Source organism: Sinocyclocheilus rhinocerous, unplaced genomic scaffold (assembly GCF_001515625.1).
Source record: "Sinocyclocheilus rhinocerous isolate Xijiao unplaced genomic scaffold, SAMN03320098_v1.1 scaffold142, whole genome shotgun sequence".
NCBI lineage: Eukaryota > Metazoa > Chordata > Actinopteri > Cypriniformes > Cyprinidae > Sinocyclocheilus > Sinocyclocheilus rhinocerous.
Window position 1 is genome coordinate 1,147,963 of NW_015644380.1, and position 24,848 is coordinate 1,172,810.

General features: G+C 36.0%; 1 protein-coding gene across 1 annotated transcript in view; it reads right to left on the reverse strand.

The window, feature by feature from the left end:
• LOC107758285 (serine/threonine-protein kinase OSR1-like) overlaps nucleotides 1-24,848 on the reverse strand; it is a 67,498-nt gene that overhangs the window by 23,976 nt on the left and 18,674 nt on the right. The window contains exons 2-4 of the mRNA XM_016575990.1: nucleotides 20,971-21,083; nucleotides 12,294-12,402; nucleotides 1,153-1,294 (exon numbers count right to left, since the gene is read on the reverse strand). Coding sequence (XP_016431476.1) covers nucleotides 1,153-1,294; nucleotides 12,294-12,402; nucleotides 20,971-21,083 — 364 coding nt within the window. The remainder of the gene's footprint in view (nucleotides 1-1,152; nucleotides 1,295-12,293; nucleotides 12,403-20,970; nucleotides 21,084-24,848) is intronic.

A 24,848-nucleotide genomic window follows, 5' to 3' on the forward strand; every position in this document is an offset into this window, starting at 1 on the left:
GTACCCTACAGTTTAAATGCATCTAAGATCAGAAAACATTGTCATTTTCTCAGAATATACATTTAATATTAGAATCATTTTTCAATGATTTCGAAACAATTCGTTAGAAGCAGTTCTGGGCTTAAGGCCTGTAAACCCCTCCCTTCCATAAGCCTACTCTGCTCTGATTGGTCAGCTGGCCAAGTCTGTTGTAATTGGTCTTTCTGTATACAATGCGTGTTGGAAATTAACATTAACATCTTTTGCTCCGGAGGATTACTTGTAAACAAAGATGCTATAAGCTTACAAAAATGGCATTGATATTACCTTATCAATTTGAGCCAGAGTCTGAGGATGATACCGATGCAGTCGCTCAACCGGAAACTCCATTGCAAGCACGACTTGATCAGGACGTTTCTCACTGGTAAGTTTAAACTTTGTATGTGGTACTTTCCGGGATGACTTCACATCATCATCTTTCAGCAATAAAAACAAAACAAACTTGCTTTCACAACGCAGAACACAGCGTCTTCTCGACCTGATGTAAACACACTAACTAGCGGAAGTGTTTGTGGGCAGGTCAGAGTGTTCGTATTGTGCAGGCAGGGATTATGCAAATGTGTTACCTTGTGACGTATATAGGTAATAGGCAGAAGATTTGAAAATATGATGACTCGTTAAGGCGGTTCAGAATCGACTCTTTCTTTTTAGAGACAATATCTTCATTTATCATGCACTTTTTTTGATTAACAACATTTACATTGAAGGGTAGCTACGTTACAAACTGCAAAAAATATATTTTTCGAAAACCCATATGACCTGCTCTTTAATATTTCATGTGTCTGAGTTCGAGTACAAGTCTACCCGAGTGCGTCCATGTTCATTCATAGTCTGAGTCTGACTCCAAGTACCTCAACTCTGCCAGAGTGGTCCGATTTGTAAATGAATCGTTCTTTCAAGCCAGTTCTTTTCAACGAATAAGTTCTCCACTGATACAATTATTCTAACTGAGTTTTTGTTTGTGGTCACTATTAAAAATGGAGCGGTGCGAATATTCTTCTAAATTCACCTTTTGTGTTAAACAGAAATCATACGGGTTTATAACAACAAGTAAATAATGACAAATTACATTTTTAGGTCAAGTGTTCCAAAACTTTTCCAAAAGTGTATTACCTGTGGATCTGTCCATTTCTGTGAAGGTACTCAAGACCCTGAAGGACCTCTTTCAGCACAGTAGCTATACTGGGTTCATCCAGTACACCGTTCTTGTGTTCCCCTTTTGAAATGATGTGCTTTATAACATCCAACACAGAGCCTGCAACAAAGACAACACAGAGAGCTGTAAGTAGACACAATGTTATACCCTCATTAGTATTACAAGTGCAAACACTAGAAGAGCATCTGCGAAGGTCACATGCTAGGTAGGGCATTTCATGGCAGACTTAAAACATCAAAGACCAATGAGCTTCATTCTTGTGTGACTAGCTTGCAAGTTTTTCAGAACGTAAGACACAAATTTCATAATTTATAAAAAATGTCACTGACTGCTTCCCAAGAACCTTTGTTGTCTTTAAAAAGTCTTTTAGTTTTGTTTATGTATACACACAAGTTAATTTGACTATGTGACACCCAACAAACCAATATTGTTTTAACCCTAAAGACACCAAAGCAACTGTACAATAGGAAAACAATCTGTCAATCCTTATTTTTCCCATGACATTTAATTAAGGCATATTCAAGAGTCCATGAGGAAAATGTTCCATCAGCAACTTTATTAACCAGTTAGGCCATATTTCGAGCTTGGAGGATGGCCAATGTGTCTTAGAATGGCCTAAGAGATCGGTAAGACAAAGAGAGTCTGTTCATGCAACCACCCTAGAGCTGTATATGTAAAACATATCCATGTGAAAAGTTGGAGTAAACATAGCAAATAAAATTGTATCCCACTTAGCTTGAGTAATCAAAACTCTCTGAAATGAAATTCTGAGAAACTGAATTCTGAATTCCCAGAGTTCTGATCAAGTTAACTGCAGTGGCATCAAAGGGCTCTCTTCACTGATGCCGAAAACAGAACTTTAAACCCTCGGGAGGGAGAAGAGGTCAAGCAGCGTGCCATCAGCAGAGTGGGCGGCTGGCCAGTGTGTTTGAGGGACAGAGTGACAGTCCAAAGGCACAAGGATATTTATTTGAATGGAAACATAACAAAACTTGTCTATACACTACCGTTCAAAAGTTTGGCAGATTCCACAAAAATATTAAGCAGCACAACTGTTTTCAACATTGATAATAATAAGAAATGAAAAAAAAGATTTCTGGAGGATCATGAGACACTGAAGACTGGAGTAATGGCTTTGCATCACAGGATTAAATCACATTTTCTAATATATACAAAATAGAAAACAGTTCATTTAAATTGTAATAATATTTCACAATATTACTGTTTTTACTGCATTAGTAGTTTAAATAACAATCATAATCACCTTTTAAACCATTTCATAGCAAATACAAAAATACATGCACTGAATATGGTCAAAAGGGTGAAAAATACAGATATTAAAATTTTGTACAGGCCTCGAAATCAGGCCTCGACTCACCAGGAAAAACTGAGAGATCATAGCCTACAAAATCAAGGTAGTTTATCACACCCACACCCTAGTTCATGGTAAAAGTGATTCCAAGAAACAGAAAAAGGGCTCATGTGTTTTCTTATTTTGGTTCCATTCTTCTTCCATGGATTAAAAAGGGCATCAACGACCTCCAAGTCCTAAAGGCTGTTTCATATAAAAATATAAGTGAGCATTTGTGCGGGCATGTGTGTGGCATGAAGCCAGCGCACTGCTGACTGAGCGAACAGCACATCACATTTCAGTGACGGCTACGACCTGGATTAAGAGCAGTCAAGCTCTTACAGAGAGAGAGAGAGAGAGAGAGAGAGAGAGAGAGAGCAAATGACACTAATGACGTCAGTTTACAAACCCGTGTGAGGCTGATGGGTGAGGCTATTGAGTAAAACCAGCAAACATGCTTAGCGTCAGGAGAGATAAAAATGTACTGATTTCCCACAACTCCCCTCAATATATAAGACATAGTTCACCCAAAAATCCTGTCATTATTTACTCACCCTCATGTTGTTACAAACCATATGACTTTCTTCTCTGAAACACAAAAGCAGATATTTAGCAGAATGTTCACGCTGCTCTTTTCCATACAATGAAAGTGAATGGTGGTGACCATGAGTTGAAATATAGTGCACAAGTTTAGTGATTTTTTTTCTTTTTTGTCATTTTTGTAGTTTGACTTCTGGTCACCATTCACTTTCATTATGGAAAAGAGCAACTTCAACATCTTGTTGAAAATCATAGATTAAGAGGAACATGAGGGCGAATCATCCAAAAAACTTCATTTTTGAATGAACTAATCCCTTAACTATGAATGTAATGGTTCATTAATAAAACTTGTCCCGTGTCAGATCCCAAGAATGTTGCTCATCCTGGAACGCCTCAATCATGTGAAGCCACATGCTGAGGTGTGATTGCGATGTGACTGTAAACGCTTCTCATTTCATTAAATACCATATAAATCAATTTATGTCTTGATCACGAGCCAAGCTCCCTTTCCAAACGTCCTTGAAAGTAACTTTAACCGTGATGATGTGGCACAAAAGCATTCTTGATATTCTCTTGTGACACTTTGAGGAAAAGTATCACCAGGAAATCTCCCCAATGCCCATTCTGTTATTCCAATTATGCTTCCACAACAGGAAAAGAAAATGACTCTTTGTCCAACAGTTGTCAGACTATCTGACACTGCTTGCTTCCTAAGGTTCTTGCATTGGCGTGGGTGGAATATGCCATGTAGTGCTTACTGGGCCAAAGGGCACAAGGCCATACGGGGCGATGGTGAGGGAAAGATTACTCCAAGAAAATAAGGGTGGAGGAGCAGAGGGAATAAAGGGAAGATAGGAAGCATCTGTTTGCTCTCAGTGGGTTGTGACTATGGGCACAATGCCATATTTCAAAACATTACATGTGCTTAAAATCCACAAGACAGCGAAAGCTTTAGCTTAAAATATTAATGTACCAAAAATTTCAATTGCTCTGCTTGATGAATAATGAAAAAAAGACACAGTCAAGTGTCAAATTCACATTCTGTTGAAATTCCTTAGTGTGTGTGTGTGTGTGTGTGCTCTTACTCTTATGTCTGTGTATGATTAAGTATGTTAAAGGGGTCATATGAAGTTGCTAAAAAGAACATTATTTTGTGTATTTGGTGTAATGTGCGCCTTCACGACATGGTGGCAGCAACAATACAGCGAGAATAAAAGTTACGCCTTCTTTCTTTGCGTGAACATTTGGGCGGCGTTATGCAAATCTTCCCACATCGTGACGTACACATGTGGGGGCGTGTTAGAACGAGCCGTTTTAGGTAGGCGTGGTTGACTCTTAACTTTTATAAAGAATATCTCTTTGGATTTGAGAATTTAGTCTTTGCAACTTTACAGATCTTCTTTATGCACCAAGAGCTTGTAACACTCCAAAGAGAAAGGAAAAATTTAAATCGCATCATATGACCCCTTTAATATGCTAAGTGTCCAAAACACTATCTGATAAGTGGCTTTTTTATCTTGAACCTGTGGCCACGTTCACACAGCAGCAGAATATGGTTGTCAGTCCTGTATTTGAGTCCTTAAAACGTTTACGTTCACACACAGTACGGTTATTTACGGGCGTGACAACCGCATTCTCTAATCGAACTCACACCCGTAAACTCCACCCAAATATAAAAGCTGCTGTCGGTTAATGAGGGTTTGATGGATGACACTTGTGTCAGAAAGTGATAAGACTTTCAGTTTTATAGACGTCTCCATCTTTGATATTACTTTGGTCACTGTTGCTATGGTTACTGGTAAGGAATACGGGCTTGACTCCCGTTGCACGTTCATACAGACAGCATTCAAGATGCTACTGAAAGTTGCTGTGTGAACGGGACATTTCAAGACTCACACCTTTAAGCAAATATAGTCGTCAATCCCAAAAACTGACCGTGTGAATGTAGCCTGTGACAGTCATTACTTTTAGTACTGGATGGATGACATTTGGCTCCTTCTATGAAAAGTGTGCTTTTTACAGTTTGAGTAGGTCATTTTTAAAGTAATTTCTGTAATATTTTACATATTCTATCACATAAATAAAGTGAGTGAGTGTAAATAAATTTTGTATTATACCATTTTATGCGAACTTAATACATACATGCAGTCACCACTGATAAGCTACTACTAAATATTGTAGAAACTTAATTTTCTGTAAAGTTGCTTTGCAACGATTTGTATCGTAAAATAAGCTTGAATTTAATTTAATTTAATTTTAATATAAAAAAAATGCAAAAATAAATAAACAAAATAGTTATTGGAATTTTGCTGATGTGTAGAAAATATTATATTATCACATATATTATCACACAGGAAAAACTATTTCAACTTTTTAGAATGTGGTTAAGATTTTTATGTAATATTTTAAATATTCGGCAAGATAAATAAAGTGTTTAAGCATAAATTAATTTCATTATGCCTTTGTATGCACAATGAATACATTTTAAAATACAAAAGGATGATATATATATATATATATATATATATATATATATGTGTGTGTGTGTGTGTGTTTTTATTTTTGCTGATGTTTAGAAAATGTCTATTATCAAATAAAAGTTGGAGTCAGGTACAGCTTTTATTATTTAAAATTGTTCTATTAATGACCTTTATTTTTTACATGTACACAAAGGCAGCTGTTTGTAGAATTACCCATTTACATCCAGTGCAGCACAGAAGTAACAGCCAACAATGTGTGCTGAAGTCTTAAAACTCCCATCTAGCTGTAAAAGTTCTACTCACAAGTGCTGTTCAAAGGCTGGAGAGGACAGCCTCTTTTGTGCTTTGTGCTAATGAAGGTATTGATCGTATTCCTATCTCACATACCTTTGTACCTAACAAACAGGCCAGGCTGAGAAGCTGACTTTCTTTTTTCTGGCCTTTCTGTAAATGCTACAAGTAAATAAAGCAAGATCTGGTGTGAGATCTGGTATTCTTATTTACATTTCATTTTAAGGCCCTTTTATCTTCTTGGTACAGGACACTATAGAATACAGTGTTTCCTCTAGGATTTTTTTCCAGCTGTGGTGGCAGGACTGTTTCCCATGGATCACGCCCCCTTCCTCCTGGTGCTTAAACCTCCCCACCCACGAATCAGGTGCACTCAAACTCAGAATTAAATTGATTTGAACTAAAAAAGAATAAGAACAATTAAATAAATGACAAGCAATAGCACAAACAAAAACCATAACAAGTTACAAATGAAATTAACAGTACTTTAAGTTTTTCAGGTAGGTCTAACAGTAATATTTCAGTACAGAATTACTACAGAAACTGAATAATTTATTCAACTGTAAAATAATACTGCATAGTCTTCACTGTATAAATAATGCTGGGTACACACTAAAAGATTTTTAAAATCTTATAAGATTTTCAAAATGTGAGAGACCACAAACATGAGGACAAAAAATCCTAGATTTAACTGTTTTGCACCTATAGTGTGTGGTGTGCTGCGATGTGACAAAGACAGCACACCACACACCAACAGATTTTCAACCAGAGTCCCGACTGTGAACACGGGAAATCTTGCAAAATCTCTCGAGACTATATAATAAACATGGAGGACGATAGGCAGGAAGAAATTGCGATGACTGCGTTTGTTATGCTTCCGTCTTCTGTCAGCTCGCTTTCTGATTGGATATTGTTTTGTTTCACGTAATAATCTCCAGATCGTACGCGCGTTTGTCCTTGGGGTTCCCCCCACACATCAGGATTTCTTATCATAATTATTCAACATGTTGAGTATTTACGATTCGCGATCGGGGTGCCTCCAACGTTCTTCCGAGCAGATTCAGTCACTCTTAACACACCTCACACCACAGGAAAATCTGATAAGATAATCTTTAGAACCACCAAGATAATCGGGACATTACCTAGGATTGTCGGAAGGGGAGAAATCAGCCCAAAATCAGCCCGATTATCTTGTGGTGTGTACCCAGCATAAACAGTAATGACACAGACAGCAGCAGGTTTATTTAGGCTGCTGTCTTTTTAAGACCTTGTGCACGAATCTAACACTGTTACACATGTGTTTTGCTTCTCAACGGTTTACATTCACTTAATACCCTATATACCGACTGTTTACGTGAATACTCGCCAAGACAGAAATTTTGACATCATTTTGTATGTATTTGGCCGTTTGCGTGCAATAAGGCACAAAACATAACTCAATTCTGTCGTTGCGCGCTGTTTCAGAGGCGGTTTTATGTGTGCGCGCTTTGGGTGTGGCCGCACTGAAAACAGTCTATAAGACTACTGTATAGGGTTGAATTTCACATCTTTTTGCGCTTGAAGTGCTTAAAGTCGCTTGAATGTTTAAATTGGCAAGACTTAAAAGCACGTATAAATGATACATTCCGTCATCTGTCATCGCGTTATAAGCGCGGAACCTGCAGGAATAAGTAGAATTATACACAATCCCACGCCGAAATTCAAACCCTGCTTCTGTCTCCTCCGCTAATTCCTTGACTGTGAATGATGTGAGTGGCGTCACTGAGAAGCTGCAGCCATGGCGGGGATGATTTTTGGTGTGGCGGCCCGCCATGGCAGAATGAATGTAGTGGAAACACTGGAATATACTAAAAAGCGGAGGGAATGTCAAGTATTATTTTGCTAAAAAAAAAAAACATTTAGTGAAAAAATTTGAGATATTGAGATCAATTGTTTTGCAGTTCTTTTCTAAAAACACTTCCTGTGCTGACACTATGGAATGCCACTAAGCAGCTTCATGCAAAATCACATTCCTATTTACTGTACGTCATTACTTCCAACAGTTGTCAAAGGGAATATCACACACATCACTCTCAAGATGGGATGGTTAAACATAGAAGTCACATTTCAAGGACAGCTTCAGGCCACCACCCAGCAGATGGCTTTGAGCAGCACGACTCTTTAACCATTCACAGAAGGGGACTGACACATTTTTGCCTTCAAAATCAGAAGTAGTTATTCACACTCATGTAGTTCCAAACCGGTATGACTTTGTTTTGTGTGCAAAATACCAGAGATAGATTTTAAGTAATGTTTTACCTATTTTTATCTATACAGTGGAAGTCACTGCGGTCCAAAACAACCCCATTGAATTTCATTGAATGGATAAAACAAAAAGACATATTTTAAATGTGCTCACATGAGGAATAAACAGGGTTTCTGCAGGTTTTAGGAAGGTAAATTTAAGACTTTTTAAGACAGAGTAAAGAAAATGTAAGGAAAATTCAAAGGAACACATTATCAGTATGGTCTCTAAATGTAAATGTTTTGTATTAGCAACGCTTCAAAGTTTGGAAGTACAACTTCCAAAAGATCTCCAATAGATTATTTTTTAATTCATTTTACAAAAAAAGGTTTCTTCTTCAGTATTTTTTGTTTTGTTTTCCAGTCAATATGCATTTACTTGAAGCAAAATGACATAAAATAAGAAGTCCTGTTTTAGGAGAAATTTCTAAAAATTTAAATGAGTTTATGATTAACTTAATTCAATAGGAAAACAAGTTTTCACACCCACTGACATTATATATATATCACACCGTATATATACATAATTTTTTTTTTTTTTCATATTTTAATATATTTTTATGTATAAACTCACTTAATTTTGTTCAATTTCTCAGAAGACTTCATATGTTCAATCTGCATCTTAAATAAATGTATCGTGATTTAAGGATGTTTAGATATTTGTACTGGGAAACAAAACATACAGAGGAACATATTAATTTTTTATGAGGAAGAAATAAATTTTGTATGCAACATTTAATGCCACAACTGGCAGCTGCTTTCTGCTCTGATTTAGGAACTTTTTAGGCCTTATTTGTGGAAGGGCAAATATTAAGAAATCCTGAATAAGCCATAGATGTTTGAAATTACATGAAGGTGAGTAAATGATGATGACAATTTTCACTTTAAGCTGAACACATCAGTTGCCCTTGAAAAATCTCTATAATCAGTTGTGTATCTATTACATTTAAACTAGCCGCCTGCACCTCTTGATGAGAGAGTCATTATTATTTAAGCTGGTGCCCGCCATGGTGTGCCCGGTGTGCCAGGAATGACGCCGAGAGTCCAGCTGTGAGACGGCCGCCTGGATGCTTGTGTCCTACCTCCATATTTAAGATGGGCAGCGCGCCACCTGGGCATCTTCAGCTGGCAGAAGCAGAAGGAGGAGGGCACGACAGCTGATGACAGGCATAAAATGAACAGCGATTATCCAGACAGAGTGATTTCAGCTCTGCACCGGGGGAAGAAAGGCTGCATACCCCGGCTGTCAGTGTCAGCACGAGCCAGACTATAATCTCCCTGTTCAGCACTTGGCTGCGTCTGGGACAGAACATTACATGCAGGCTTGAAACATATCATCAAACTCTCAGCAGTAGCTTTACACAGTGGGGTCTGGGAAGACAGGAGCACTACTGGAGCTTAAGGATGCAATGAAATCAAGAAGAGGAACATTCTGTTTAAAACTTTGAAATAAAACTATTTACAGTCACATTCACAGCTGCAAAAAAAATGACAAAATCCGATCTGTTTGCACAACGTCATGTGTCAGGACAAAGATATGCTGTGCATGTCTTCCAAAGGCAGACTGACAAGATTGAACGGCTGCATAGTTTGAGAAACTATATCTTATGCATTTTTTCTGATAAAAACTGTGATTATGATTCAAAATGCGATAAAAAAAAAAACAGGTTTGCTGTGCTTGTTTGTATTTTTTTGTGATTATTATCACTAAAAAAAATTATAATTACTAAAAAAACAATACAAAAAATAATAATAATAATAAAATGAAATAAAATAAAAAATATACTATTGTAATATTTTGCAGTACAATCAAATTAAAATCAAGAAAAAAATAATATAATATAATTTTATATTAAATTGCAACTGTTAAAGTTCAAAATTAATATTTATGGCTGTTTTCGTTCATTTTCAAATGTTAAATTACTAAACTTACAGTACTAAAATAACTTTTAGTGCATTTATTTATTTAATTAAATCACAGCCTTTGTGATTTGATAATCGCATAAAATCATATAACCATATTTCGGTTTTATTTCGATTAATTATTCAGCTCTACATGATCATTAGAAGATATCTATCCTGGAAGCAGCCAGTCATAATGCAATATTGCCCTAAGAAATTCTGCATCCTGAGAGTCTTAGGCTGCCACAGCACTAATGCATCTGCTGGAATTAACCGCGGTCTGTGATTAACTCCATAAGGAAGCCCCTGGCAGACTTCATTATTCTAATGGGTCATTTCAGATCCTAATCAGTGGCTAGTAGGGCTGCACAATGAATCTAATTTCTAATCGCGATTACAATTATGGATGCCACAATTACGTAATCGTTCAAAGCGGCAATTAATCGTTCAAAGTCCACTTATGTTATTCTGTGTGCTTAATATGTTTTTTTCTTTCTACATGTTATCTTAAGGGTTTTTCCATTGTTTTAATTTTAGTTTTAGTATAACATTATAATACCATTCATATTTTTACTTTTTTATAATTTAAAGAAGAAACCAATCCGATGTATATTTGACATTTGAGGCTTAATACTATAGAAAAGCACTAAAGGTTTTTCAGTTAGAGTGTTTTCAGCTTGTTTATTTTCATATAAAAATACGGCATGCAGTTGCATCAAACAATGGTATAAACATCATTCAATGTAAATTGTGATAATCGTAATTAATAATCGCAATTACAATTTCAAGGGAATAATCGACAATTATGATTTTTAATCATGCAGCCCTAGTGGCTAGTCCTAAAAACTGAAATACAAATGCATAAATGTATTTCTATTATCAACAGAAACCATCCATATATTTAGGTAAACCCTAATTCAAAGAATCAAACAGTGTTTGATAGATGAAGGACTGTTCCATGATCTAGACACACTGTATATGGATACAGCCAGAAAAGAATGCTCATTGTGGGGGAAAAAAACTTGGTCACCATAGTTAATTACAAATTCATTTCTATGGGGAAAATAAGGAGAAATATATATCTGACAATTTTTTTTATTTTTTATAAATGACTCCACAAAGTCCAGCATATAAAATAAAAGACTGCTGTGAATTCAGCAATAATGATGTAAGACAAATATGGAATCTCACATTTGAACATATGCGTGTCTGCAACAGACTTTACTTCCTGTGTTTTAAACAAATAAATAGTAAAAGTAAACAAGTAAATAAAATTGTAAAATACTAAAATAGCAAATCCCAGAAAATGACTTAATTTAACTTAAACAGAGAAGAACTACACTTTATGATTTTTTTTTAATTACTCCAAGTTATGATGTATTGTTCAGATACCGTTCAATTTAGGGTCAGTAAGGTATTTTTTGAAAGGAATTACTTTAATTCAGCAAGGATGCATTAAATTAATTAAAAGTAACTATAAAGACATTGATAATGTTACAAAATGTTTCTATTTTAAATGAATGCTGTTCTTTTGAACTTTCTATTCATCAAAGAATCCTAAAAAATGTATGATGGTTTCCAAAAAAATATTAAGCAGCACTGTTCAAACCTGTTCAAACTGTTTTCAACATTGATGATAATAAGAAATATTATTTGAGCACTAAATCAGCATTAGAATGATTTCTGAAGGATCATGTGAAACTGAAAATTCAGCTTTGCGGTCACAGGAATAAATTACATTATCTAAACAGAAAACTGTTATTCAAAATTGTACATTTAATATCACAGTTTTTACTGTATTTTTGATTAAATAAATGCAGCCTTGGTCAGCATAAAAGACTTCTTATTAAAAAAATCTTACTGACCCCAAACTTTTGAATGGTAGTGTGTTGTTGTTGGTGAAATGCTCATTTTCAAAGCAGATTTATTTTAAATTTAAGACTCATTAATTATTATTATTTTTTTTTTTAGATTTGTCCTGTTTTGTTGAAGTTATTAACAGTGCATCTTTCTCAATAGAAACATTTTTGAGTTAATTTACTTATTTCAAAGCTTCTTCAGATGCTGCTTTCAAAAACTGACCAAATGAACTTCTCTCAGAAGATACTACATAATTATTGAATTGTACATGTCTTAATGCCTTCCTATCCCTGAATGGCATTTTTCAGCATTTGGACACAGCCAATGACATAGATGAAAATGAAGTGTTTGGATTAGTTTAAAAAAAAAAGAACAGGTGGGCGTGACTTACCACCACTGAGCAGCTTCATGACCAACCACAGCTCATCCTTCACCACGAACGAGGTGTAGTACGACACAATGTTGGGATGGTGACACTGGCTCATCCCCTGAATCTCTTTCTAGAGAAAAAAAAAAAAAAAAAAAGAGACGATCACTCTTCATTGACAGTAACCCGATTTAACCAATATCCTTTCTAAATGATTCAGAGTGTGCAATAATTGGACAAAACAATAATTTGCTTCCGTCAGGGAATTACACTCAGGAATCAGCACATGTGCTGGTCATAGACTAAAGCAGCTCTCTGTGTATACAGTCATATAGTATCCGCATCCAGAATGCACTGGGCCTCATGGCGAATAACTGTGGTGCCTCACAATGGTGCCATTCCAGATCTGGATTAATGTTTAAACAAGTCTGGCTCAGTTGGAGAGTTGGCAGATCTTCAGAATCAGTGCAGATATTTACATACTTCAGGTGAAATAGTAGTTTTTATTAGCTCACTCGTATAAGAAGCACCTCCAGTCCCTTCCACTGACCGCAAAGCACGTACAAACATTAAAAATAAACAACATCCATCCAAGCATGCTGTAAACACCATGACACCTTCATCAGACTGCCTTACAGCCTGTTCCAAATAACCAAGGAATCCAAATAAATAGATGTATATGTTACTGTCAATATCCAGAAAAACGCCGCTGCTAGATATATTTTTCAGCATTCGTAAAACAAAAGGAAAAACAAGCCGTTTTCTTCTCCATCCCGATTAGTTGCTAGTCTTTCTAGTTGATGGAGCAGTTGAAGTGAAACACTTGCAGCTCGGAGAGATTGACAACTGAGGTAATGTTGGGACTGCGGCCGAATCCATCCCTCTGAGCTTTCCCCAACTCATTTGATGGTGGGGGCTTACTAATGATATTACAAAGCAATTCTGCCATTTCTATTTGGCTGTCAGGCCGACTTGTTCAATTTGTTACATGCAATGCAAAGCAATCAATAAGAGAAACTAAAAACACTGCAGGGTTAATGCTAATGAATGGCCACATGACTTTATACCTTCACAATGCTGAAGCTTCATACCATCTTGTGGTGTTTTGTTAAAATTAAAATGAATGGGGACCAGAGCTTTAAAGAGGACACAAAAGCACCATAAAAGTGGCCATTTATTGCTGTTATATGGAAAAATTTGGTTTTTTTTTAAATAATAAAAAAATTGTAAACAAAATAAAAAATAGCTTCAGAACATATGCAAGAGCACTATAAAAGCGACCATTCATTGCAGTCACATGGAAAAGAGTAACTTACTTTAAATAAGAAATGTATTTTGATGTTTTTTCTTTTTTTTAAATATATATTTAAAACAAAACCAAATAAAATAGCTTCAAAAAAGATGCAAAGGCACAATAAAAGTACCTATGTAATGCAGTTACAGTGGGTATAGAAAAGAATCACCCCCTTTAAAAATCACATGTTGTTGTTTTGCAGCCTGAAATAAAGACAGACACTGTCTTTGTTTTATTCAGCTGTATTTACTCTGTGCAACTTATAACATCCAAGTGAAAGATATACCAACACCAACATGTCAGACAAAAAAAAAAAAAACAGAATCACTGAGTTGGAAAAAGGATCACCCCCCTCCTACAAATGACTGTTAAACTCAATCAGGTGTAGCTAATCACCTTCTCAATGGCACACAAAGCCATTTAACTTTCAACTGTGGTCAGCTGTGGTCAATTTGATCAATTCAGCATGAAAAGAGCTTTCCTGGAGCATTTCAGTCCTTGGTAGTGCAACTGAAGAAAACAATCAACTATGGGTGGCAAGGCACTGTCAAAAGATCTCCGGGATAGTTGTGGACAGGCACAAATCAGGAGATTTGACAAAAATTTCAAAGGCTTTATCAATGCCTAGAAGCACAGTGAAGTCTGTTATTAAGAAGTGGAAGGTATTTGGTACAACACAGACCCTCCCTGGATCAGGACGTCGCTCCAAACTGGATGAAAGAGCCAGGAGGAAACTGGTCAGAGAGGCGACTAAGAGGCTCCAAGTTTCCTTAAAGCATAGTGTGTGTTGCAACTCTTTGATCTCAGCATGATGAGCAAAGCGTTTCGATCAAATTATTCCTTAGTCCAACGATGAGTAATTCACATTACAAAAGAAAGAATGAGAGACATAAAAAAAACGATCCGAACAGTTGATGGGCACCATTGACTTCCATAGTATTTTTTTTTCCTACTATGGAAGTCAATGGTGCCCATTAACTGTTCGGATTCTAACATTGTTCAAAATATCTTCTTTTGGGTTTGGAACAAGTGGAGGAAATTATGACAGAATTTTCATTCTGGAAGTGAACTACTCCTTTAAGTCAAACATTCTAATGTTGAAAAGCCAAACCTAAAAAAAAACACAAGACTTTTGCAATCACTACTCAATAAGTGCAGTACATGAATGACAGAAATGGCAGAGACCCAAGTATGAAATCAGCATGGCTCAACTCAACATGTTCTAAAGCCTGTATTTACACTGCATACAATTTACACATACACTTCCCTTCTAAATTAACTAAGGTTTGAATATAAGCAAATGCTGCTTTGTAAACCATTCAAGTATGGTAATGAATTGAACCAAAAAATGCAGCCATGTTGTAATTAAGTGCACCACTCTGCTTCAAATATATGGGACGGGTTGCAGCAGTCTCCTCCAATATTTAGATAAAAAAGTCAATAAGAAAACATGCCATTTTAAGTTCTTGAAAAACAACATGGCAATTTAACTTTCCAAGTCGAGTCTTCAAATGACCCTGTGAACATGAGCCATGGTTTCCACTGACCCCCCAAAAAAAATTACAAGTGCAATCAAGTATGCCAGTCAACACAAAGCTCTTCTCGTGCCAAAACCGTGGGGTCACTGACACCCCAACAGTGGGCCACTGGACATTGCCCACCCCTCTGTCCCAAAGCTGGACTTAATTCAACAATTCAGGCAGCTTTGGCCGCCTCCACAAAGCCTGTGTCCACTTCCATGATGGACACCAGGTTGAGGGCGTATCAAAACAATAATAAACGGGGTGGGCTTTGAACGTTCACTGGATGCTAGCGCTCCATCTGCATTCTCACAGTAGAAGCCAAGGGTCATCTCAGCTTGGCTGGCCGATGTCTACCCGAGAGAGACAAAAACAATGGGCTGAACAGGGAGGGTGACATCAAGAGACTGTTTGCCACCCGATTTGTGTACGTCCAGAGGACAATGAGCAAAGAAAAGCACTGAGACTCTTTGTCTGTGGTTATGTCACTGCTGTTCTGCCACCATGCCCAGTAGAAAAAACACTTTCCTTCTTCCTCAGGGCAAATTTCTCACTCACTATACGATGTTCTCCAGTAAACATTTCCATCTGAATTAAAATTACATTAAAGCCTGGGATAAAATTTGTGAATATGGTTATTCAGTCAAATTCATATGCATCAAGACTATCCACTGACAAGTACTTCAAATTTAAAGGGGTCATATAATGCTACATGCACTTTTACAAGTTGTTTGAACTGAAATGTGTGTAGGCAGTGTGTGTACACAACCACCCTAAAATGATAAAAATCCACCCAGTGGTTTTTTGTTAATCTACTAAAATCTTTACCCCTTTCTCAAATCAAGCCGATCTCAGATGCCTGTCTGTGTGACGTCACACAGACAGGCCCCTCCCACGACAGTTTGATTGACAGTAGTGTTTCAGCACAGACTGGACTGGTGCTCTGAAAAGAGCTGTTTTTGACAGGGTAAAAAAGGTGTTTTTTACACTACCATTGAGAAATTTTAACCAAACTATGTTACAGACTTTTCATTAAGACCCTAAAGAATCATATCAACTTGTGGAAAATGGGCATCCTATGACCCCTTTAAACTATGGCAATGACAGGGAAAAACATTCACGGCGATGACCGGTCATTTGGTCTCTTCAACTTTCAGATTTGGAAAGATGCAGGTAAAAAAATGAAATTTTCATTGACCCCTTTTCAGTTAGTAAACATTATGACCTTTTTTTATGGGCGGAGCTTAGGTGGAGGCAGAAAGATTCCCCTGACTGCTTCACTAACGCTAGTTAGCAAGTCTTGTTTGCTTGTTTTTTAACTGAATATGTAATGTCACTCACTGTCCGGGATTGTGATTGTTATTTGAAAATGTTAACTTTAATGGAAGGAACCAGATTGGCTGACTCGTACACACTCACTCAATGGACAATCTGACAGGAGTGGCCTGACACACCTACCAGATAGAGAAACCGAGCGTGTATAGTAAATAGAAACTGAGGGCATATAAATCTTTAGATGCCTAGAACTACTGTATGTATTCACAGTGGCAATTGTAAGCAAATGCAACTACTTGAACACACACCTGACATATAACATTTGCCTTCACTGTTCCCTCTCTCAATTGCACTTATGGCAACTGTAGAAAGTGAGACGACACAAATGGTTTCCTTTATGTTTAGCCTCTGGTCGTTAGTTAACTTGTTTCCCAATTTCTGATTAGGTGGGCATGCATGAGAAATCTTTAGACTCGTAACCAAACCATAATCCATACCAACAAAAGACAATAGTTTATTTAACCTTAACTGATATGAAGTGTGCGCTGCAAACGCGAGCATTTTTGATGATCGTTCCAGTCCAGTCCGCTCGTTTTATTGCTTTTAACCACAGCTGTCGTCGGTTTTTTGTCTGGCAATGGCAGCAGGTATGCAATAAAATTTCAAATTGGAGCCTGTACTCCATTGATTCTGTCACTCAACAACACAACCAGATGACATTTTAAGCTCCTTATGTAGCCAACTCTGTGCTGGTTTGTATATATATAGCTGCCTCCAGTTATCCCTTTGTTTTGCCTCCAGCTCATGCTGTGATGTAATTGTGACGTTGGCACTAAAAAGGTCTATAGTACAGCAGAAACACCTGTGTGCATTTATGATTTAACAATCACTTTGCTCTGACCCACTGATATTCTCACATTGCCCTGATCCCTCATGACCCAAACACACTTACACACACAGTCTACCAACATGCCACCAGAAACGAGCTCTTTTTCCATTAGCTTGAAAACCAGATTAAAACAGGTCAGCAGGATATTTAGCTGATTCACTTTCATCAATTTTAAGAACATTTCCTTTGAGATCAGTAAAAGGAAAATTGCTCTCCTGCAGAAATATATCAAAAACGCAATCTCATTTATATCTCAGAATGTAAATTTCAGCTGTCATGAAAAAGGGCTGCAAGTTTTAGCTAAAAAAACATATTAGCTATTTTGACAAGTATTACAATTGCGTGCGGCTTGATCTTTGATATGATCATTTATGATTATTTGCTAATTTTTACATTTTGTACTTGTATAGTATAGTAATATATTATATAATGTATAGTAAAATAATACAAATTATAATAATCCTGAATATTAACATCATTATACAACAGTAATATTTAATATTTGGTCCAGTGGTCCAGTTGCAGAAAACTGAAGGAAGACCTTTGACCATATTACAGTATAATATATACTGTATATATATATTATAATACATACAGTATATATTCTACTAATATATATATATATAGGTGGGTTTAGGCTATTCTTTCTCAGGTCAGCATGTTCAGCTGCCAGGAGGTTCGTTTGCTTACACTCGTCGGGAGCCGCTAGGTGTGTGTGTGGGAATAGGAGCCTGGAACTACCCCTTCCAGATTGCAGCCTGGAAATCTGCCCCTGCCAATATATATATATATATATATATATATATATATATAAGTTGTATACATTTAAATTGTACATTGTACATTAAAAGTAACAAAGCACAAAGCTTATATTGTGATTATAGGATGGGATGCACACTACAATGTTTAGTGAAGTTTTGTTCACTCATCAGCTGAAAACAGTATAGACTAAAAGATTTCGGTTCATCAAAAAGAAGATGTATGAAATGAAGCCATGTTCTAGGCACCCAATCTATCTAGGAGAAATGCAGTATATTCGAGCACCGTCATCTGATGGACAATTGGCAGACACTGAAGTCACATGATTTGAAAAGGCCTTGGGGAGGTCTTGTCACGTCCCCGCAGAATAAACGCTGCAGTGGTACACAGTGGGGTCACTATAGATTCAGCTTGACGTCAGTGGCACTGACAGGATCGCAGCTCAGTCAGAGAGGAAAATTGTTCCTCCCACCACAACAGAGTCACACGGATTCTGCGTTGTGACTTGTTTGGACTGTCCTGTTTTTTTCTTCACAGCTATCTGGGCTGCTCCTGCATGTTGGCAAGAACTAGAGCATGCTACACTCCTGCAAATTGGCCTGATCAGAAGTGAAATTGACCCAAACCTCTGGAAGGAACTTCCTCCGAGTGCAGCCCTTGATGCAGATTGATGCACAATGCTGCTCCCGCTCATTACGGGAGCAATCTGGCTTTAATTTAATGCCTCCTCTGGGTTTAAGAGAGCGCTCTGCAGGTCATAAAGGCAGCGAAAGCATCGGAGGAAACCCGAACTTCAAATTTTCCATGTGACCCTAACTCTACAAGAATCTCCCTTTAACTTTCACCCAAGTCATTCCCAAGGGTTTTCTTCAGTTCAGCTGGAAGAAAGTCTCCATTTACTGAAATCACTGAGGGCAGGACTAGGGATAATATCAGCCATGACTTCTAACTCCTCTGTAAGACACCTGGATGTGGGAAAAATTGAGTTTCTGGTAGCCTCCTGCAGTGAGCTTGTAAATCGGAAATATAAGCTTTCCCAGTGAACAACGAAATGGGCTCCGCCTGTTCACAAGGAACATAAGTATGACCTTTTGAGCTCCTTGAGGAGTTGACAGATGAAGTTAATAAGCTGAGAAGGGGAAAGGATTTGTGTAGAAACATAAGGCCTCATGAATGGAAACTATAACTTGGCTGTAACTTAACAAGAATGTAACAAAAAGGCAAACTAGGAAACTTTCAAACAGAAATGGATGTTTTACAATTGGAAGAGAGGCAAAAAAAGTTCTTTAATGACTGGGATGAAGCCTTATATTAGTCACTGTTGTGATTCAAAAAGAAGTGCAAGGGGGAATTCTGACTAGGAAAAAAAACTCAAACTGGAAAACAACACAGGGAATCCCTTTGGTCCAGTTAATAACGTTTCTAGGCAATCTGGAAATGGTATAATCCATGTGTCAACTCCTTTTCTCGTAGGAAAGAGTTCTGATTCTCATTTACTGAGAGTGCGAATGCACACATTTACACAACCGGAAAATTTTCTTTTTCATTTTTTTGTTTGTTTGTTTGTTTTTTTTGGAAAGGAATTCATTCTTTTATTCAGCAAGGAGACAAATGAAAAGCAGTTATTTTAAATTGTAATAATATTTTACAATGTTACTGTTTTACTGTAGTTTTGATCAAATACAGTGCACAGCATAAATGAGTACACCCCCTCTGAAACTTAACAAATTCAGCAATTACTCTTTGCTTAGAATGTTATGGTGTTTTAGAGATATAATATTCCAGCAAGTCTGCTTGATCAGTTACCAAAGAAGAATGTTAAAATTATTCAAGAAAATACAATTTTCATATCAAAGTGATAAAATGTTGTTGCAAAAATGAGTACACCCTCCTGAAAGTTACTAAATAAAACAAAAAAAAACAAAAAAATTCTGTTGTAAGGTTAAGGCAAGTATTGATCAACAGGTAAGTATGTTGAACCAAAACTGTTAAAGTTTCTATGAATTATATTAGTGATCATTAAGAAAATACATCTTTTAGATTTAATCAGAGGGGGTGTACTCATTTATGCTGTGCATTGTAAATGCAGCCTTGGTTAAACAAACAAACAAACAAACAGTAGTGTACTGTACTTACACATTTACTTTTTTTCTAAATTTAAGATTAAAAATGCACCTAATCCAAGCATTTAGGGTATATTAATTATATACTTGTGCTAATATATATATAGACTTCAGATGCAAAACCCTCTAAGTCCGTCTAAGATTTTTTTTCTTTTAAATTAGCATTTTATCAGGCTCATATGTTTAGGTTCAGTAATTTCACTTTAATGGCAAATAAAATGTTATTAGTCAGTTATTGAATGTCTTGTTTTCAAAAATGTCCAATGTTATTTTCATAGGAGCCTGATAAAAATGCTAATTTAAAAGGAAAACCTCAGACGGACTTTGAGGTTTTTGCATCTGAAGTTTTCTACACACACACACACACATATATACATACATATATATATATATACACATACATACATAAATATATTTTATACTATATTTACCTGCATAAAAAAAGTAATCGTCTAAGTTATTGTCAAAAACACACAACAAATGTCAGTAAGTTTGTGTCCATGCATTACAATCAGTCTTGTACAGTCATTATTCACCGTCAGCTCATAAAAGGTGTTGGCATTTATGAGCCATGACTTATAGAGTGGTATTGCTCAATGCTCATATGCAGCCTTTAAATGTTGCACTGCTGAGATCATGTCAAACAGGTTTCATATATATTTAAGGAGAACATATAAAATTTCCATATGAAGAGTGCTGTTTGTCTCCATACCAATACCAGAACACTATTCATGAAATGGAATTCACAACCCATTTGACTTCCATACTTGTGCTAATATCTAGTATGTGCAATGCAATGAACCAAATGTGCTGTTTAAATATGTGGAAGCAGGTTCAATACCAGGAGCTCGTCCATGCTGGTCTGGCATTTTTCCAGATTGATGCGTTTGATGGCGACCTTCTCCTTCCTGGGCACACAGTAGGCAGCCTGGACCACAGCCGTAGCTCCGCTTCCTACAATACACAAGAATGCACGTTAAACTGAGTACATCAGGAGCTGCATGGGACATGAAGTCAGGACAAATAGAAGAATGAAGAGGAACAAAACCCTCCTGAACACCCCAGACACCTCAAACCGTAATCCACAAAACATTACATCTATGGCTTAAAGTGACTAAATATGTAAAGTAAATATATACTAGCATTTTTTCCCAAAAGTTCACTTCTAATGTCGACTTAAAATATGCATTTTGAAAAAAAAAAGTGTTCTCATGTATTTGTCAAATTTAATAGTAACTTTAATGAGGTTATAACATAACTCTCTTACACTTACAAGACAAAGAAATTATAGTAAAAAGTTACTATGTCAAGAGGAGGAAATAAAAATCTGACAACAATGCAAACTAATGGCATAAATAATAAAAAATAATTGAATGAAGATAATATAAAAAGTAAAATTAAATAATTTATAATCATTCATAATTTCATTATTATTATTATTATTTTTATTATATATTATATTAAACATTTTATATTTTACTGTTGCATGAATGACAAATGAGTATTACTGTGAAAATTACATTTTAAAATCATTAATTATAATAATAATAATAACTTATTTTCATAATGCTATGCTATATTAAAATGGTTATACTTGTTAATAAAAATGTTATATTTGTATGGATGATGAATGACTATTACTGTCAAAAAAGTAAAAATATAAAAAACATTATAATTAATTTTCCAATCAATAACAATAATAACTATTATTATTATTACTACTTCTACTACTATATTCATAATGCTGTTATATTAAAAGAAGTTATACTTTATTGCTGCATGAATGACAAATTATTATTACTCTGTCAAAAAGCAGAAAAAAGCAGGTTCTGCATATTGGTTTTCGGTAGGCCTGTCGCAATAATCAATATATCGACTTATCGCGCAATATATGTACATGACCGCAATCATTTTCGGACACTTTAACATAAAAAATAATTGCTCATTAAACAATGACATTTATCTCCAGCCATATCACTTACTCCCTGGGAAAGTGCTGGAGAAGAGCTGACAACTAAATGCTAAATGAAAACATTCCTCTGTCACTGCAGTTTTGGACATTCATGAGTGAAGACTATTAAATCCTAACAGAATATAAATCAAAGGATTTGAGCTATACTTGGCTTTCAACTTTACTGCTGAGGTTAATCTCCATAGTGCATTAATTAGGTTCTGCTCATGGCACCACAGACTGGCACCAGAGAGAAAGCAGACAAGACATATCTGGAGACGGTTATCCTAGAGAACGCAAGGTCATCCTGGTCCACACATCCTGAATAATAGAAGACAAGACTCTACGGGGGCCAAGGCCCTCGTAAATCAGCGTGCACCTACTGTATGTTTCCACTGCGAGCAGAATATTAATGACATATTATTGTGCTGATATGAGGCAGAGGGAATTTTTTTAATCATCTTTAATCATCCAGCCGAACGCCGTATGGCCTAATAATAACAAAGTCCTCATTGTTTAGCGTTTTGATTGCAGCAACAGGGCACCATGGATACTTTGGATAGAAAAAAAAAATTTGACAACAACTCTCTTTTTCATTTAAAATCTACAGTGTTGGACAGGCCTGACTAGTTAGTGTACAGCCAAATACAGTCATTGAAGAATCTGCAGTGGTATGGCTAGAATGTTATCAAAATGTGCTGACAGCAATCCCATTAATCACATCCTGGCCTGTATGCTATGGCCTGCAGCAGGATGTTGGTCCCCCGTACGGCCCTCAGAGTGTCAGCTGTGAGCAACAGGTCAACCGGGATGTTCAGTGTTCATCAATAAGAATCTAGAGCTATATTTAAGACCCTATGCCATACATAAGGGAGAGCAGCTCACCAGATGGAAAAAAGATTGAGTTGCCTGAGCCAACAGCATGAGTTTAAATGTAAATTCCTACTGTGAAACAAACAATCAGTTGTCAAGGATGATTCGGAGAAGATTGTACTAAAGTTGCCCATGCATGTGCCAAAAGAACATTTTTTAGCTGAAAACAAAAAGACCAAGAAAAACAAAGACAGTGAGAATATACACATATATAAAGCCTGTAATTTTTATGTATTTATTTTCTTTGCAAAATATCAGTACCAAATCGATTATCGAGAGTATATTAGAGTTGTTTTTCTTATGATCAGCATGGTCGATATGGGATATTTAAATGTGCACAATCATTTTCTTTATTTTTACATTAAGATTATCTTTGCTGTCATCTAATGCTCACTTAAAAATTATTTTCGTTATGTTTAATTTTTTTATTTATTCAGGTAAAATATAGAATTGTAGTTGAGCCCAAAACAAAGATGAAAATACATTTCAAAACTGATCATGTACTTATAGTGTAACAAAAGATTCCTATTTCAGATATACTGTATGCTGTTCTTTTGAACTTTCTGTTCATCATAGAATCCTGAAAACAAATGTATCATGGTTTCCACAAAAATATTAAGCAGCAAAAGCTTTAAGTTTTAAACACTGATAATAATAATAAATGTTTTTTTAGCACCAAATCAGCCTATATTAAATGATTTCTGAAGGATCATGTGACACTGAAGACTGGAGTAATGGCTACTGAAAAATTAGCTTTGCATCACAGGAATAAATGACATTTTAAAATATATCAAAATGGAAAACAGATATTTTAGTTTGTAAGAAAATTTTACAATATTACAGTTTTTACTGTATGTTTGTTCAAATAAATGCAATCTTTGTGAGCATAAGAGCCTTTTTTTAACATTAAACATTTTTACTGTCCCCAAACGGTTAGTGTCTATCAAACGTTTAAATAACTAATCTTGTTTTTACCGCTCTCAGACTGTTGAGTGCTTCTTAACTTGCTTCTGTCTCTAATAAACGCGTCGAATATGTCACACAAAAGGAAGTAATACAACAGCAAATGCAGCCTAGCAACCCAATAACAAACATAATAAAGCCTTGATACTTCATTATATAAATGCAATAAAGTACTGATAACATCCATGACGTGAACATCAAAGACATACTTTCATCTGGTCAGTTATTAGCTGTCAATATTGCAGGTGTGTTGGGTACAATAAGTGCTGTTGTCTTGTTAAGAGTTCTCAAGGTTCACAGACTGAAATGAAAATACTGCAAAAGAGTCGTCTCTATGCACATCTGCACCACAGCAACAGGATTTTATGGAGGCCTGTTACTGGTTTCTGAATTGAATCATTCAATATTATGTTACCAGGTTACAGCATTAGAAAAATTAAATAAAGAACCACCAACTGATGCTGTGTGGTAGATTCCTTGATTATCCACAGAACTGTCCACTTTTAATTAAGATTTTTGATTCATTCGGTTAGCCAAATGTTTACAGAGAAAAATTATATAAACGTACCTGACCACACGTGCCTGGAGACTGAAAAATACTTAATGTATCTAGGGATGCACCGAAATGAAAATTCTTGGCCGAAGCCGAAACCGAACAAAATGAAACACTGGGCCGAAGGCCGAATACCGAACATGGTTTTTCGAGTTTTTTTCCCCATGTATTTTGCCAAATTTTTTCACCACTGCATAAATTAAATAGCCAAAATGTGCTTTTTACTGTTTTGTCTTGCTTTTCAAAGAAAAAAATCAATTACAAAACAACAATTTAAAAATATTTAACAATGAACATTTTAACATTCTAGCAGACACTATGCCAACAAAGCACAATTTAACTTAAAATTAATAAGTTAGTAAAATAATATTTTTTGGCC